At 44.3% G+C, this 17,093-nt stretch overlaps 1 protein-coding gene across 1 annotated transcript in view; it reads right to left on the bottom strand.

Moving 5' to 3' along the window:
* MAPK15 (mitogen-activated protein kinase 15) overlaps nt 1-17,093 on the bottom strand; it is a 62,114-nt gene that overhangs the window by 14,271 nt on the left and 30,750 nt on the right. The window contains exons 9-10 of the mRNA XM_077810313.1: nt 4,592-4,729; nt 4,173-4,278 (exon numbers count right to left, since the gene is read on the bottom strand). Coding sequence (XP_077666439.1) covers nt 4,173-4,278; nt 4,592-4,729 — 244 coding nt within the window. The remainder of the gene's footprint in view (nt 1-4,172; nt 4,279-4,591; nt 4,730-17,093) is intronic.

Raw genomic sequence — 17,093 nt, 5'->3', positions numbered from 1 at the left:
GGGGGGTGAGAGCCCTAAACTGTGTGGGTAACAATCCACTCCTTCCAACGTCTGACTCTCTCATTAATTCCCAACCCTCCTTCCATTCCTCCTCTTGATCATGCAGAATCTTTCCGATGGGCAGGGGAGAGATGAAGAGGGAAATCAACAAACTTTGTCATGATCCCCTTCTCCCATGTAACTACCTATTTAGGTCACTTGCTTGTTCACCTTTAACCCCTCCAGCCATTCCTGTGAACCCATCCCCTAAACCTCCATCACGCTTACACTCCCTGCCTACTTTCCTCCACTACTTCTCACCATCTGCCTAATCCTTTGCTTTATTTAAGATTTATCGTCTTCATTCTTAAAAAAACCCTCCTTGCCTCTCTAGTTACTGCCCTCATCTCCCTCTCACTTCTAAACTCAATGAATGTCCCACCTACAAGTGCGACCTCACACATTTGTCTTCTCCTGCTCATCCCAGATCCCCTCCAATCCAGCTACTGACCTCTCTGCTCCACTGAAACTCCTCTCATTAACATCTCTAATGACCTCTTCCCAGCTGAGACTCAAGGCACGTACTCATCCTCCTAGACCTCTCTGCTGTATTCGATGCTGATAATCATACTGTGACACACTCTATACGATTTTATAAAAGTATGCTAATGAGTGTGAATATAATGTAACTGGACTATGCTTCATGCAAAAGGTCTCTTGTAAGGTATCATTACAAAGCTTATAATATACTGAGTGTGGTCATCCTAGTTGTATAAATGTATCACTCTAGTATCTGAAACTAGAATATAACTCTGAGGGCCTATTGTAATTATGCAAAGTGGGCCATTAATGGTGGCTTGGAATCTTGATGGCTCCTATTAACCAGGACAATGGTCTGTAGATGGCTCTGTTTCACTTGTAAGTCTTCCTGTATACATGTGTGCTGGCAAGTGGGTAATGAAGTCTTACAGTGACATGTGATCATGTCACCTGAATTGGAATCCATCTTTAACCTGGTCCTTTTCCATTGTGAAGGAAGGAATGGGAACCCAGAGAGGGACAAAGGATTCCTGCCTTATGCAAAAGATATATAAGTGGGTGGAACAGAACAAAGAGGCAGCCATCATGAGAAATCCCCTAGCTACCACCTGAGCTGGAACAAGGGCTGTACCGGGGAAAGGACTGTGCCCAGACTAGGAAGGCATCCAGACTGCGAAAGAAACTTGTTGAAACCATCTCTGAGGGTGAGATTTTAATCTGTATTCAGTTTTATTACTGCATTAGGCTTAGAGTTGCGTGTTTTATTTTGCTTGGCAATTCATTTTGTTCTGTCTGTTACTACTTGGAACCACTTAAATCCTAGGTTTCAGAGTAGCAGCCGTGTTAGTCTGTATCCGCAAAAAGGAAAGGAGTACTTGTGGCACCTTAGAGACTAGCCAATTTATTTGAGCATAAACTTTCGTGAGCTACAGCTCACTTCATCGGATGCTGATCATTCATACCGATGAAGTGAGCTGTAGCTCACGAAAGCTTATGCTCAAATAAATTGGTTAGTCTCTAAGGTGCCACAAGTACTCCTTTCCTTTTTATTTAAATCCTACTTTCTATATTTAATAAAATCACTTTTTACTTATTAACCCAGAGTATGTATTAATACCTCAAGGGGGAAGCTGTGCATCTCTCTATCAGTGTTATAGAGGGTGAACAATTTGAGTTTACCCTGTATAAGGTTTATACAGGATAAAATGGATATATTTAGGGTTTGGACCCCATTGGGAGTTGGGCACCTGAGTGTCAAGGACAGGAACACTTCTTAAATTGCTTTCAGTTAAGTCTGCAGCTTTAGGGCCCATGGTTCAGACCTTAGGTCTGTGTTGGAGCAGACTGGCGTGTCTGGCTCAGCACGACAGGGTGCTGGAGTCTCAAGCTTGCAGGGAAAGCAGGGGCAGAAGTAGTCTTGGCACATCAGTTGGCAACCCCCAGGGGGTTTCTGTGATCCAACCCGTCACACACTCTCCTTTTTTACCCTGTACCCTTACTGACCTTCCTACCCTGGTTCTCCTCCTACTTCTCTAACCACTACTTCAATGTCTCTCTTGTTTGCTTCTTCTCCTACTACGCATGAGAGTTTCTCAGGACCCTCTCCTCTTTAATACAATAGACCCTGCCTTTGGATAATTTAATTCACTCACACTATTTCAAGTATCATCTCTGCATTGATTACTCAAATCTTTTTCTCCACTCCTGACTAGTCTTCTTCCACCCTAGCCTGGGCCTCAGCCTGTTTTGAATGTCTCTTCATGGCTGTTTCACTATGAACTTAAACTTAACACGGCCAAAGTCAAATTCCTTATTTTCCCCATTCTCCATCACCATTGATAAAACCACTATCTTCCCTATCACTCCAGGTTGTAACGCAGGTTTTTCTTAGATGCTTCCCTTACCCTGATCATCCAAACTGTGTCTAAAGTCGATCTTTTTTCTTTTATCTGTGCAACTAAAGGTCTCATTCAGCCTCTCATAATTTCTTCATCCATAAATGATCTGGAAAAAGGGGTAAACAGTGAGATGGCAAACTTTGCCGAGGATACAAAACTACTCAGATAGCTGTTTAATCTTGAATACTGTGTGTAGAGCTGGTTGCCACATCTCAAAAAAAGATATATTGGAATTTAGTACAGAAAGGGCAACAAAAATAATTAGGAGTATGGAACAGCTTCCATATGAGGACAGATTAATAAGACTGGGCCTTTTCTGCTTGGAAAAGAGACTACTAAGGAGGGATATGATAGATATCTATAAAATCATGACCAGTGTGGAGAAAGTAAACAAGGAAGTGTTATTTAGCCTAGTGGTTCTCAACCTTTCCCTTTCCAGGCTACTGTACTCCCTTCCAGAGTCTGATTTGTCTTGCGTACCGGCAATTTCACCTCACTTAAACTACTTGCTTACAAAAGTGTCACAGCACACTATTACTGAAAAATTGCTTACTTTCTCATTTTTACCATATCACTATAAAATAAATCAATTGGAATATAATTACCGTACTTACATTTCAGTGTATAGTATATAGAGCAGTATAAACAAGTCATTATCTATATGCAATTTTAGTTTGGACTGACTTCACTAGTGCTTTTAATATAACCTGTTGTAAAACTAGGCAAATATCTAGATAAGTTGATGTACCCCCTGGAAGACCTCTGCATACCCCCAGGGATACATGTTCCCCAGGCTGAGAACCACTGATTTAGCCCTTCTCATAACACAAGAACTAGGGGTCACCAATGAAATTAATACACAGGAGGTTTAAAACAAATAAAAGGAAGTACTTCTTCACACAATGCACAGTCAACCAGCAGAACTCCTTGTCAGAGGATGTTATGAAGGCCAAGACTATAGCAGGGTTCAGAAAAGAACTAGATAAGTTCATGGAGGATAGGTCCATCAATGGCTATTAGCCAGGATGGGCAGGGATGCAAAACCATGCTCTGAAGTGTCTCTAGCCTCTGTTTGCCAGAAGTTGGGATTGGGTGATGGGATGAATCACTTGATGATTGCCCTGTTCTTTCATTCCCTCTGAAGCACCTGGTATTGGCCATTGTCACAAAACGGTATACTGGGCTAGATGGACCATTGGTCTGACCCAGTATGGCCGTTCTTATGTTCTTGTCTTGATTATGATGTCATCCTTCTCTCTGCTCTTCCCAACATCCACATCAACCCATTCTAGGCCATACAAAATAATTCTGCTAAGATCATCTTTGGACACTGTTCTGATCTTATCAGCCACTCTTTGAATCCCTCCACTGACTGTCCTTCCGCTTATCTCATTGCTTTGTGATATACTTCTTTGTATGCAGCCAAGAATTTCATTGGCATTTTTACTATCCTCTTGAACTGCAAATTCAAGTCTAATTTACTTTCCACCATCAAACCTCAGTCTCTCTCAGACATTCCTTCTCCACATATATCTCCCTCTAACTGAGAATGTGGCTTTCAAGTTATTCTCCCTCCCACCCCCCAAGATAGAGCAGCATGGGACAGTATGATGAGCAAGGTCAGGTATAAGTGCAGGACTAGGGGTGAGTGGAAGGTGAATTGAAGGAGGAGATAGGTAGGATTGAATGTCTGTGGAAAGGGTGGCAGGTAATCTGGAGAAGTAGTGTTATGGGAAGCAGAATAAGAGGAGCTACCTCATACAGTTTATTGCGATATTCTGCGACAGACAACTGGATATCATCATCTAAAGGAAGAATCACATCGTAGTCCAGAGAGGGCTCCTTGGCGGGGCAGTGGAACCTACCAAGAAGATATCAAATATGTGATGAAATCTGAGAGTGAACACACACACAAAAACACAACAGGAGAGGCACTAGATATTAATAGATTTTAAGGCTACAATGAAAGCTAAAACAAAGACAGAGTGTGAGAGATCTGAAATATCACATACTAAAGGCACCCTCACCTTTTCACATGAAGAGGAGGAGAAAGCGGATTGAAAACTACCTTTACCTTCACCATTTCACATGGCAGAAGGGAAACTTGTGCTGGTAGCAGTCACACAACAGGCTTGGAGGGGGGCTGGGAAATGTCACACTGGTAATGCCCTCACCTTTTCACATAGGGATGTTGCAGGGCCTCTTCTGCAGTCAGCCGTTTGTCAGGGTTAAATACTAAGAGCCTCTTTAGAAGGTCCAAGGCATGAGGGGGGATAGAGGAGGGTAAAATTTCCTCAATTGTCACTCGCCGTCTGAAAGGCAAGAATCAAAGTTGTAGCTCCCAGTGCCCAATTTCACTGCAAAACCCTGTATCTCAATCCTGGGAATCTCATGGAGGTAACTCCTAACCCCAGATTTCACTCCCAAGGAGTGGTTCATGACTAATACTACGGTTTTGTCATGGATATTTTTAGTAAAAGTCAGGGACAGGTCACGGGCAATAAACAAAAAAATCACAGAAGCCGTGACCTGTCCCTGACTTTTACTAAAAACATCCCTGACAAAGGGAAGGAGGAGGGTCCAGCACCCTGCCCCTCCCCACCACAGTGGCTGGGAGCTGCAGAGACCCGATTACCCAGTGGCTGGGAGGAGTCCCTGCCGCTGCCTTGTGGGACTGGGAGCTGCAGGAGGGGGGTCCCGCACTGCCTGCGGAGGCAGGGTACCTGCAGGGAGGCCCCTGCCAGCAGTGGAGTCTGAGGATCTCCAGGGGGCCACTGCTGGCTGGGAGCTGCGGGGGGTCCCGCTGCCCATGGAGGCCGGGTGGCTGCGGGGTCCTCAATGCCACAGAGGTTGCTGGAAGTCAGAGTCTGTGACTTCTGCAACCTAATCTTAGCTTTTGTCATGACCCAGCCATACACTGTCGTGCTCAAATAACTAGATTATTGTGAGGTCTCAAACCTAGCTAGGTAATGACATGGAAACATTTTTCTGTGTTACTAAGAGTTAGAAAACTAAGCAAAGAAACACGAGCAAAATATCTTTGTTAGGAATTTATGATAGAAGTAAACTGCTAGGAACACATACATAAAAACTGATATAAATTTTTTTAAGTCAGTTCAAATTAAAAAACCTTCATTACAAAAAAAAAAATCACTATTTTTAACTATGTTGCAATATCATGCTAGTGACCTTCTGGGTGACTGGATTGGGGGTGCCAGAGTAGGGGAGGTGAAGAGGCCATGTTGGCCCTCTTGCTTTTGAAAGTGGACAGGTCTGGCCAGTCTGCTTTTTGCCACAGGCCTGGCTCAGCCCCCTGCCCTTCTTCTTCCTCCCATGGGCCCACCCCCTGGCCAGGCCGGAAGCTGGAGCCCGGGCAGCTGTGGGGAGCCATGGACCCTCCACCAGCCAGGGTAAGGGGTTCCCACGAGCGGCCCCCGATCCATGTCCCCGTGGCCTGGCACCCCTGCCCAGGCAGATGGAGTGTCCACAGCTCTCCGAGCAACTCTTACCATGGCCTAGCCGCTGCTCTTTAGTCCCCGGGCCCCCTCCTCTAAGCCAGCCTGGAAGCCGGAGCTAGGCCGGGGTAAGAGCTGTGCAGGCACTTGTGGGGAGCTGCAGACCCTCCACCTGCCCTGGGTGGGGGGTACAGGGGGTGGGGACATGGGCAGGGGGATGCTCTCAGCTGCCCCCACCCCAGGCAGGTGGAGCAGGGCCTTGTGGGAAAGAGGAGGGGCAAGGGCAGAGCCATGGCAGGGGCGGGGCGTCGTGCCCCCCTCTTCTAGGAAGAATCCATCACCTCTAGACTGGATACTGAACAGTATCATCTCTCCATTTGTCACAAGTCCTTCTGCTTATTTGTATTTATCTGTTTTTGTTGTGTGAAAGGGATAGTTAGTGGTTATGGTGTTCTTTGAACATAATGATTCATATTATATAATGAATGTGATACTTTGATGTTGACACACACATATAGTAGTCAGAGTTAAAGTTGCAAAGGAAAAGAACAGCTACTTACCTTACAATAACTGTGGTTTGAGATGATTTATCTGTGTGGATCCCTTCCAAGGTACACATGCACCTCACGAATGAGAGATCAGAATTTTTGACCAGCAGTGTCTATCGGGGCGTGCCTGCACCCTGCATATCTTTCTGCGTCTCCACTACCCTTCAATTCCCTAATTCAGAAACCCTATTAGGATAAGACTCAGAAATAGGGATGGGTTGTGGATCATGGGATCTCATGAACAAAATATCTCTACGAACCAAATTACTATAAGGTAAGTAACTGTTCCTTCCTCTTTGAGTCCTTGTATACATGGATCCCACTCAAGGTGACTAGTTAGCAATATCCAATTAGTAGTAGGAGGAACTGAAGCCAATTCAGTGAATTATACAAAATTGTTTATGAAAGCAAGCAAAATTTGGAGACACACTGGATTGCTTAAGTTAAAGAAGTGGAACAAGAGGTCCTCAAGTTCCTGGAAGTGTCATGGGTTGCCATGACAATTAGATAAAAGATTTTAAAAATGGGAGGAAATATTTATAGTTCAAATAACTTTTGTTTAAATTGGTTAATTTCAGCAGAATATGGTTGTCATCTCTCCTTGGACATCATTTATATAGGGGCCACTGTGACAGACAACAGGACAGTGAATTAGGAGGAAGTTTCACCATCATGGCTGCTACCAGTCTCCCAGTGTCCTGGGATCCTCTAAGACACCACTGAGACTTTATCATCCTGATCTTGAAAGGTGTCTCCGGCTTGATCTGGTCAGGACATTACCCCATCCACCAGCTTCAACTAAATCTTGAACACCACCTAGAATTGGCACCCCAGGTTCCAGCTGTCACCCCGTCCCAGTGTCATTTTCCTTCCCCACCCTTTTTCCTCCTCTTTCCTATCTTTTTTTTGTCTGATAAGAGTCTGATTTAGCCTCCACCTTTTGTAATATTGATGTGACCAGGGAAGTAACTAAAAGTAATGTCCTAAATAGCCCAATGCTGGTAAAAGTTTGCCAATTCTTAAGAGGGCTGATAAGACCATGTGCTGGGCCTATCATTTTCCAGCACCTGGACTGCAAGGGAAATAAAGTGTTAGAGACAGAAGCTGCATTTTCTATCTTTGCTGATCTTTTCTCTCCCTTTTTCAGCAAGTTGTCTAGCTTTGTCTTAAAGAAAAGATGATTGGACTTCAACAACAACTACCAAAGACCATCTTAACTCTCTCTCTCTCTTTCCCCCAAAAGGGATAGTTAATACCATCTTTAATATGATCTAAGACTTTCAAGCAGAGATCTTCTGCTATAAAAGACTATACTGTGACATTATTGACATGTTTCAGAGTAACAGCCGTGTTAGTCTGTATTCGCAAAAAGAAAAGGAGTACTTGTGGCACCTTAGAGACGAACCAATTTATTTGAGCATGAGCTTTCGTGAGCTACAGCTCACTTCATCAGATGCATACCGTGGAAACTGCAGCAGACTTTATATATACACAGAGAATATGAAACAATACCTCCTCCCACCCCACTGTCCTGCTGGTAATAGCTTATCTAAATTAATCGTCAGGTTAGGCCATTTCCAGCAGAAATCCAGGTTTTCTCACCCTCCACCCCCCCACACAAATTCACTCTCCTGCTGGTGATAGTCCATCCAAAGTGACAACTCTTTACACAATGTGCATGATAATGAAGTTAGGCCATTTCCTGCACAAATCCAGGTTCTCTCACTCCCTCACCCCCCTCCAAAAACCCACCCCCATACACACACAGACTCACTCTCCTGCTGGTAATAGCTCATCCAAACTGACCACCCTCCAAGTTTAAATCCAAGTTAAACCAGAACATCTGGGGGGGGGGGTAGGAAAAAACAAGAGGAAATAGGCTACCTTGCATAATGACTTAGCCACTCCCAGTCTCTATTTAAGCCTAAATTAATAGTATCCAATTTGCAAATGAATTCCAATTCAGCAGTTTCTCGCTGGAGTCTGGATTTGAAGTTTTTTTGTTTTAAGATAGCGACCTTCATGTCTGTGATTGCGTGACCAGAGAGATTGAAGTGTTCTCCGACTGGTTTATGAATGTTATAATTCTTGACATCTGATTTGTGTCCATTTATTCTTTTACGTAGAGACTGTCCAGTTTGACCAATGTACATGGCAGAGGGGCATTGCTGGCACATGATGGCATAAATCACATTGGCGGATGTGCAGGTGAACGAGCCTCTGATAGTGTGGCTGATGTTATTAGGCCCTGTGATAGTGTCCCCTGAATAGATATGTGGGCACAATTGGCAACGGGCTTTGTTGCAAGGATAAGTTCCTGGGTTAGTGGTTCTGTTGTGTGGTATGTGGTTGTTGGTGAGTATTTGCTTCAGGTTGCGGGGCTGTCTGTAGGCAAGGACTGGCCTGTCTCCCAAGATTTGTGAGAGTGTTGGGTCATCCTTTAGGATAGGTTGTAGATCCTTAATAATGCGTTGGAGGGGTTTTAGTTGGGGGCTGAAGGTGACGGCTAGTGGCGTTCTGTTATTTTCTTTGTTAGGCCTGTCCTGTAGTAGGTAACTTCTGGGAATTCTTCTGGCTCTATCAATCTGTTTCTTTACTTCCGCAGGTGGGTATTGTAGTTGTAAGAAAGCTTGACAGAGATCTTGTAGGTATTTGTCTCTGTCTGAGGGGTTGGAGCAAATGCGGTTGTATCGCAGAGCTTGGCTGTAGACGATGGATCGTGTGGTGTGGTCAGGGTGAAAGCTGGAGGCATGCAGGTAGGAATAGCGGTCAGTAGGTTTCCGGTATAGGGTGGTGTTTATGTGACCATCGTTTATTAGCACTGTAGTGTCCAGGAATTGGATCTCTTGTGTGGACTGGACCAGGCTGAGGTTGATGGTGGGATGGAAATTGTTGAAATCATGGTGGAATTCCTCAAGGGCTTCTTTTCCATGGGTCCAGATGATGAAGATGTCATCAATATAGCGCAAGTAGAGTAGGGGCTTTAGGGGACGAGAGCTGAGGAAGCGTTGTTCTAAATCAGCCATAAAAATGTTGGCATACTGTGGGGCCATGCGGGTACCCATAGCAGTGCCGCTGATCTGAAGGTATACATTGTCCCCAAATGTGAAATAGTTATGGGTAAGGACAAAGTCACAAAGTTCAGCCACCAGGTTAGCCGTGACATTATCGGGGATAGTGTTCCTGACGGCTTGTAGTCCATCTTTGTGTGGAATGTTGGTGTAGAGGGCTTCTACATCCATAGTGGCCAGGATGGTGTTATCAGGAAGATCACCGATGGATTGAAGTTTCCTCAGGAAGTCAGTGGTGTCTCGAAGGTAGCTGGGAGTGCTAGTAGCGTAGGGCCTGAGGAGGGAGTCTACATAGCCAGACAATCCTGCTGTCAGGGTGCCAATGCCTGAAATGATGGGGCGCCCAGGAGTTCCAGGTTTATGGATCTTGGGTAGTAGATAGAATATCCCAGGTCGGGGTTCCAAGGGTGTGTCTGTGCGGATTTGATCTTGTGCTTTTTCAGGAAGTTTCTTGAGCATATGCTGTATGAAAAGCAGCATCACTTGCCCCATAACCTCAGCCATGCGGAACGCAATGCCATCCACAGCCTCAGAAACAACTCTGACATCATAATCAAAAAGGCTGACAAAGGAGGTGCTGTTGTCATCATGAATAGGTCGGAATATGAACAAGAGGCTGCTCGGCAGCTCTCCAACACGAGTTTCTACAAGCCATTACCCTATGATCCCACTGAGAGTTATCAAAAGCAACTACAGCATATGCTCAAGAAACTTCCTGAAAAAGCACAAGATCAAATCCGCACAGACACACCCCTGGAACCCCGACCTGGGATATTCTATCTACTACCCAAGATCCATAAACCTGGAACTCCTGGGCGCCCCATCATTTCAGGCATTGGCACCCTGACAGCAGGATTGTCTGGCTATGTAGACTCCCTCCTCAGGCCCTATGCTACTAGCACTCCCAGCTACCTTCGAGACACCACTGACTTCCTGAGGAAACTTCAATCCATCGGTGATCTTCCTGATAACACCATCCTGGCCACTATGGATGTAGAAGCCCTCTACACCAACATTCCACACAAAGATGGACTACAAGCCGTCAGGAACACTATCCCCGATAATGTCACGGCTAACCTGGTGGCTGAACTTTGTGACTTTGTCCTTACCCATAACTATTTCACATTTGGGGACAATGTATACCTTCAGATCAGCGGCACTGCTATGGGTACCCGCATGGCCCCACAGTATGCCAACATTTTTATGGCTGATTTAGAACAACGCTTCCTCAGCTCTCGTCCCCTAAAGCCCCTACTCTACTTGCGCTATATTGATGACATCTTCATCATCTGGACCCATGGAAAAGAAGCCCTTGAGGAATTCCACCATGATTTCAACAATTTCCATCCCACCATCAACCTCAGCCTGGTCCAGTCCACACAAGAGATCCAATTCCTGGACACTACAGTGCTAATAAACGATGGTCACATAAACACCACCCTATACCGGAAACCTACTGACCGCTATTCCTACCTGCATGCCTCCAGCTTTCACCCTGACCACACCACATGATCCATCGTCTACAGCCAAGCTCTGCAATACAACCGCCTTTGCTCCAACCCCTCAGACAGAGACAAACACCTACAAGATCTCTGTCAAGCTTTCTTACAACTACAGTACCCACCTGCGGAAGTAAAGAAACAGATTGATAGAGCCAGAAGAATTCCCAGAAGTTACCTACTACAGGAAAGGCCTAACAAAGAAAATAACAGAACGCCACTAGCCGTCACCTTCAGCCCCCAACTAAAACCCCTCCAACGCATTATTAAGGATCTACAACCTATCCTAAAGGATGACCCAACACTCTCACAAATCTTGGGAGACAGGCCAATCCTTGCCTACAGACAGCCCCGCAACCTGAAGCAAATACTCACCAACAACCACATACCACACAACAGAACCACTAACCCAGGAACTTATCCTTGCAACAAAGCCCGTTGCCAATTGTGCCCACATATCTATTCAGGGGACACTATCACAGGGCCTAATAACATCAGCCACACTATCAGAGGCTCGTTCACCTGCACATCCGCCAATGTGATTTATGCCATCATGTGCCAGCAATGCCCCTCTGCTATGTACATTGGTCAAACTGGACAGTCTCTACGTAAAAGAATAAATGGACACAAATCAGATGTCAAGAATTATAACATTCATAAACCAGTCGGAGAACACTTCAATCTCTCTGGTCACGCAATCACAGACATGAAGGTCGCTATCTTAAAACAAAAAAACTTCAAATCCAGACTCCAGCGAGAAACTGCTGAATTGGAATTCATTTGCAAATTGGATACTATTAATTTAGGCTTAAATAGAGACTGGGAGTGGCTAAGTCATTATGCAAGGTAGCCTATTTCCTCTTGTTTTTTCCTACCCCCCGCCCCCAGATGTTCTGGTTTAACTTGGATTTAAACTTGGAGAGTGGTCAGTTTGGATGAGCTATTACCAGCAGGAGAGTGAGTCTGTGTGTGTATGGGGGTGGGTTTTTGGAGGGGGGTGAGGGAGTGAGAGAACCTGGATTTGTGCAGGAAATGGCCTAACTTCATTATCATGCACATTGTGTAAAGAGTTGTCACTTTGGATGGACTATCACCAGCAGGAGAGTGAATTTGTGTGGGGGGGTGGAGGGTGAGAAAACCTGGATTTCTGCTGGAAATGGCCTAACCTGACGATTACTTTAGATAAGCTATTACCAGCAGGACAGTGGGGTGGGAGGAGGTATTGTTTCATATTCTCTGTGTATATATAAAGTCTGCTGCAGTTTCCACGGTATGCATCTGATGAAGTGAGCTGTAGCTCACGAAAGCTCATGCTCAAATAAATTGGTTAGTCTCTAAGGTGCCACAAGTACTCCTTTTCTTATTATTGACATGAACTGTGACCGTATAGATCATTGTTTCAACCAGGGTCCTATGGTTGCACCAGGTCTTTTAGCTTTAGAGGAGGTCAAGTGGGGTGTCTATGGAAAGGTTGTAGTTTTCTGGTTATGATTATGCTATCTGTATGCATGTTTCATTTATGCATTTAAAGTTACAAGTATTGGCTCTATACTGTCTGTATTTCAAACTTGTGCTATGCTTCTGGGTGACACCCCAGACAATTTGGTATCAGCACTGCGTAGCCTGCTTGATAGCCCATTAAGCACCATCAGCTATACAACTGACCCACTGAGAGAAGGTATATACACCTTGTGACTCAGCAAGGCAGGCAGGGACATGCTAAGTTTTTTCAATGCCATGTGCTGGAGAGCTTGTCTTTGAAACAAAGAAAGCAGAGGCCACATGCCAAGAGATTATAAAAGGCTGCTCTATCTCCTTCATCTTGTCTTCAGTGCTGCTTCTTACCTCTGTAGGAACCTTACTACAAATGGAAGCTTTAAACAAAGGACTGAATGACCCATCCCAGCTGTGGATGTACTCCAGAGATTTGATTTGAGCCTGCAGTTTATTCCATCACTGCTACAAACCTGAACCAAGAACTTTGCCATTACTGTATGGAACTGATTCCATTTAACCAATTTTTAGCTCTCATCTATATTTCTTTCTTTTATGAATAAACCTTTAGATTCTAAAAGATTGGCAACAGCATGATTTGTGGGTAAGCTCCGACTTGTATATTGACCTGGGTCTGGGGCTTGGTCCTTTGGGATCAGGAGAACCTTTTTTTCCTTTCACTGGGGTATTGCTTTTCATAACCATTCATCCCCATAACAAGTGGCACTGGTGTGATACTAGGAAACTGGACTGTCTAAGGGCATTGCTTGTATGACTTATGGTTACCCAGTGGGGTAAAACCAAAGTCCTCCCTGTCTGGCTGATTTGGCGTGCCTTAGAAGTGGAAAAACCCCAGCCTTAGGCTGTAACTGCCCTGCTCCAAGCAATTTGTCCTGAATTGATACTCTCAGAAGAGTCCCACCAAAGGCAGCATCGTTACAGTAACCAAACACTTAACTGACACTGGACTTTGGGAGACACCAATCCACATCTGGGCTTTCCTGGGAACGTTCAAACTAACATGTAAACAATGGCATTGGACTGCAAAAAGCTGAATCATTCATGGACATGTGACTTGCCCAGGTGGCTACAAACTCCATCCCGTTGCTGTGACTTCGCACAGAAGAACAAAGGGGTTTCCGCCCACAAGAGAGAGACTATAAAAGGCCCTGGAAGCCTCTCCATTTTGTCTTCAGCTGGCTAAAGAGATGGCCTCTCCACCCCCAAGAGATGCCTGAAAGAAACTGGAACAAAGGACAGTAACTACAGGGAGTGTGACTGATTGCTGGACCCGGACTAGGAAGGAGTCCGGTCTGTGAAAGAAGCTTATGGAACATCTCTGGGGGTGAGATTTCATCTGTAATCAGTTTCTTAATGCACTAGATTTAGACTTGCGTGTTTTGTTTTATTTTTCTTGGTAACTTATTTTGTTCTGTCTGTTATTACTTGGAACCACTTAAATCCTACCTTCTATATTTAATAAAATCACTTTTGCTTATTAATTGACCCAGAGTAAGTAATTAATACCTGAGGGAGCAAACAGCTGTGCATATCTCTCTAACAGTGTTAGAGAGGGGTGGACAATTTATGAGTTTACCCTGTATAAGCTTTATACAGAGTAAAACAGATTTATTTGGGGTTTGGATTCCATTGGGAGCTGGGTGTCTGGTTGCTAGAGACAGGAGTTAAGTCTTCGGTGTTTTCAGTTAAGTCTGCAGCTTTGGGGCGCATGGTTGAGACCCTGTGTCTGTATTAGAGCAGACTGGCGTGTCTGGCTCGACAAGGCAGGGTTCTTGAGGCCCAAACTGGCAGAGAAAACGGGCTCAGAGGTAGTCTCAACACATCAGGTAACAGTCCCAAGGGGGTTTCTGTGATCGAACCCATCACATATACAGCAAAAGGGAAAGGAAATAAGGAAAATTCTTTAAATAAAAGTCTTACTTAAGTCTTTAACTCCCCCCCCCACACCTCTTTTCCCATGTGTTCAACAAGATGTTAAAATGTTTTCAATGGTGGTTGTTACAACTGGAGTAAACCAACAATAACTTGACACAAACCACAAAACATGCTTAATGTTTCATCACTAAGCAAGGATTTTATTAACAGCTTATCCCTTGTTGGGCCCCAAGTACCCCCTGTGGCAGTGCACCCCATTTTTATCATAATAATATCACTATGAAGATGACAATTATGATGTATTTTATGCAAGATAAGTCATGTGAGGTGTCATTGGAAAAGTAATGATTTGCAGAACATGGTTATCCTATTTGTATGCATATATCATTTTTTATCTGAAGTTATGAATATTTACTATGTATCTGTATTTCAAATGTAGTTACACCTGGGTAATGCCCACTAGACAAGATGCTTTTAGTCAAGATCGTGGGTGGGGAAGGGCCTATTCAGGGCAATTGGCCATTAAGAAAAAGCAATAGGTCTTAGGAGAAGTTTATCGCCCACCTGGTGAGGAGCCTTCCTGGGAACACTCCAAACAGCCTGTGAGTAATAGCTACCATGACTCTACAAGGACACATGGTCAGACCACATGATGCTGGACTCCATCTTGAGATGTCAGTATTTTTCCACAGACTGGTCTGGGAACCAAGCTTTGAAACAAAGGGTTCTCACCATATGCAAAAGCCCTATAAAGCAGGGAGTGACTGTGACGTTGCACTCCATATGTTTATGGAAATATACTTATGAGTGTAAATATAATGTAACTTGAATATACTTTATGCAAAAGGTATCATTACAAAGCTTATAATCTACTGAGTAAAAAGAAAAGGAGTACTTGTGGCACCTTAGAGACTAACCAATTTATTTGAGCATGAGCTTTCGTGAGCTACAGCTCACTTCATCGGATGCATACCGTGGAAACTGCAGCAGACTTTATATACACACAGAGAATATGAAACAATACCTCCTCCCACCCCACTGTCCTGCTGGTAATAGCTTATCTAAAGTGATCATCAAGTTGAGCCATTTCCAGCACAAATCCAGGTTTTCTCACCCTCCACCCCCCCACACACAAATTCACTCTCCTGCTGGTAATAGCCCATCCAAAGTGACAACTCTCTACACAATGTGCATGATAATCAAGTTGGGCCATTTCCTGCACAAATCCAGGTTCTCTCACCCCCTCACCCCCCTCCAAAAAACACACACACAAACTCACTATCCTGCTGGTAATAGCTCATCCAAAGTGACCACTCTCCCTACAATGTGCATGGTAATCAAGGTGGGCCATGTCCAGCACAAATACAGGCTTTCTCACCCCCCCCTTTTTTTTTCCAGGGACACACACACACAGCAGGAGAGGGAGTTTGTGTGTGTGTGTGTGTCCCTGGGAAAAAAAAGGGGGGGGGTGAGAGAACCTGGATTTGTGCTGGACATGGCCCAACTTGATTATCATGCACATTGTGTAGAGAGTTGTCACTTTGGATGGGCTATTACCAGCAGGAGAGTGAATTTGTGTGTGGGGGGGTGGAGGGTGAGAAAACCTGGATTTGTGCTGGAAATGGCCCAACTTGATGATCACTTTAGATAAGCTATTACCAGCAGGACAGTGGGGTGGGAGGAGGTATTGTTTCATATTCTCTGTGTGTATATAAAGTCTGCTGCAGTTTCCACGGTATGCATCCGATGAAGTGAGCTGTAGCTCACGAAAGCTCATGGTCAAATAAATTGGTTAGTCTCTAAGGTGCCACAAGTACTCCTTTTCTTTTTGCGAATACAGACTAACACGGCTGTTACTCTGAAATCTACTGAGTGTGTTCATCCTATTTGTATGAATGTATCATTCTTGTATCTGAAGCTAGAAATATAAAGTATTACTCTGAAGTTCTATTTTAATTATGCAAAGAGTGGGCCATTAATGATGCCTTGGAATCTTGATGGCTCCCATTAACTAGGACAATTGGTTGTAAATGGCTCTCTTTACTTGTAAGCCTTCCTGTATACGTGGGTGCCAGCCAGTGAGTAATGAAGTCTCACAGTACATGTGAGCATGACACATGATCCTGGAATCCATCTTAAACCTGGTGCTTTTCCATTTAGAAGGAAGGCTGGGAACCCAGAGAGAAAGGATTCCCGCCTTGTGCCAAACATATAATGGGGGGGGGGGCGGAAGTACAAAACAAAGGGGGTTGCTGGTCATGAGAAATCCCCAAGTTACCACCTGAGTTGGAACTAACAAGAACTGTACTGGGGAAAGGATTGGACCCAGACTAGGAAGAAGTCTAGTCTGTGAAAAAAGCTTATTGGAACATCTCTGAGGGTGAGATTTACCTGTAAGCAGTTTCTTAAATGTATTAGGCTTAGACTTGCGTGTTTTGTTTTATTTTGCTTGGTAACTTACTTTGTTTGGTCTGTTATTACTTGAAACAACTTAAATCCTACTTTTTATACTTAATAAAATCACTTGTTTATTAATTAACCCAAAGTGATTAATACCTGGGGGAGCAAACAGCTGTACATCTCTCTTTCTATCAGTATTATAGAGGGCGGACAATTAATGAGTTTACCCTGTATAAGCTTTATACAGAGTAAAAAGGATTTATTTGGGTTTGGATCCCATTGGGAGCTGGGTGCTGGAGATAGGTGACTTGCT

Source organism: Eretmochelys imbricata, chromosome 2 (assembly GCF_965152235.1).
Source record: "Eretmochelys imbricata isolate rEreImb1 chromosome 2, rEreImb1.hap1, whole genome shotgun sequence".
Taxonomy (NCBI): Eukaryota; Metazoa; Chordata; order Testudines; family Cheloniidae; genus Eretmochelys; species Eretmochelys imbricata.
The sequence above is the reverse complement of the archived record's forward strand: the minus strand, read 5'-3'. Positions and strand labels throughout refer to the sequence as shown.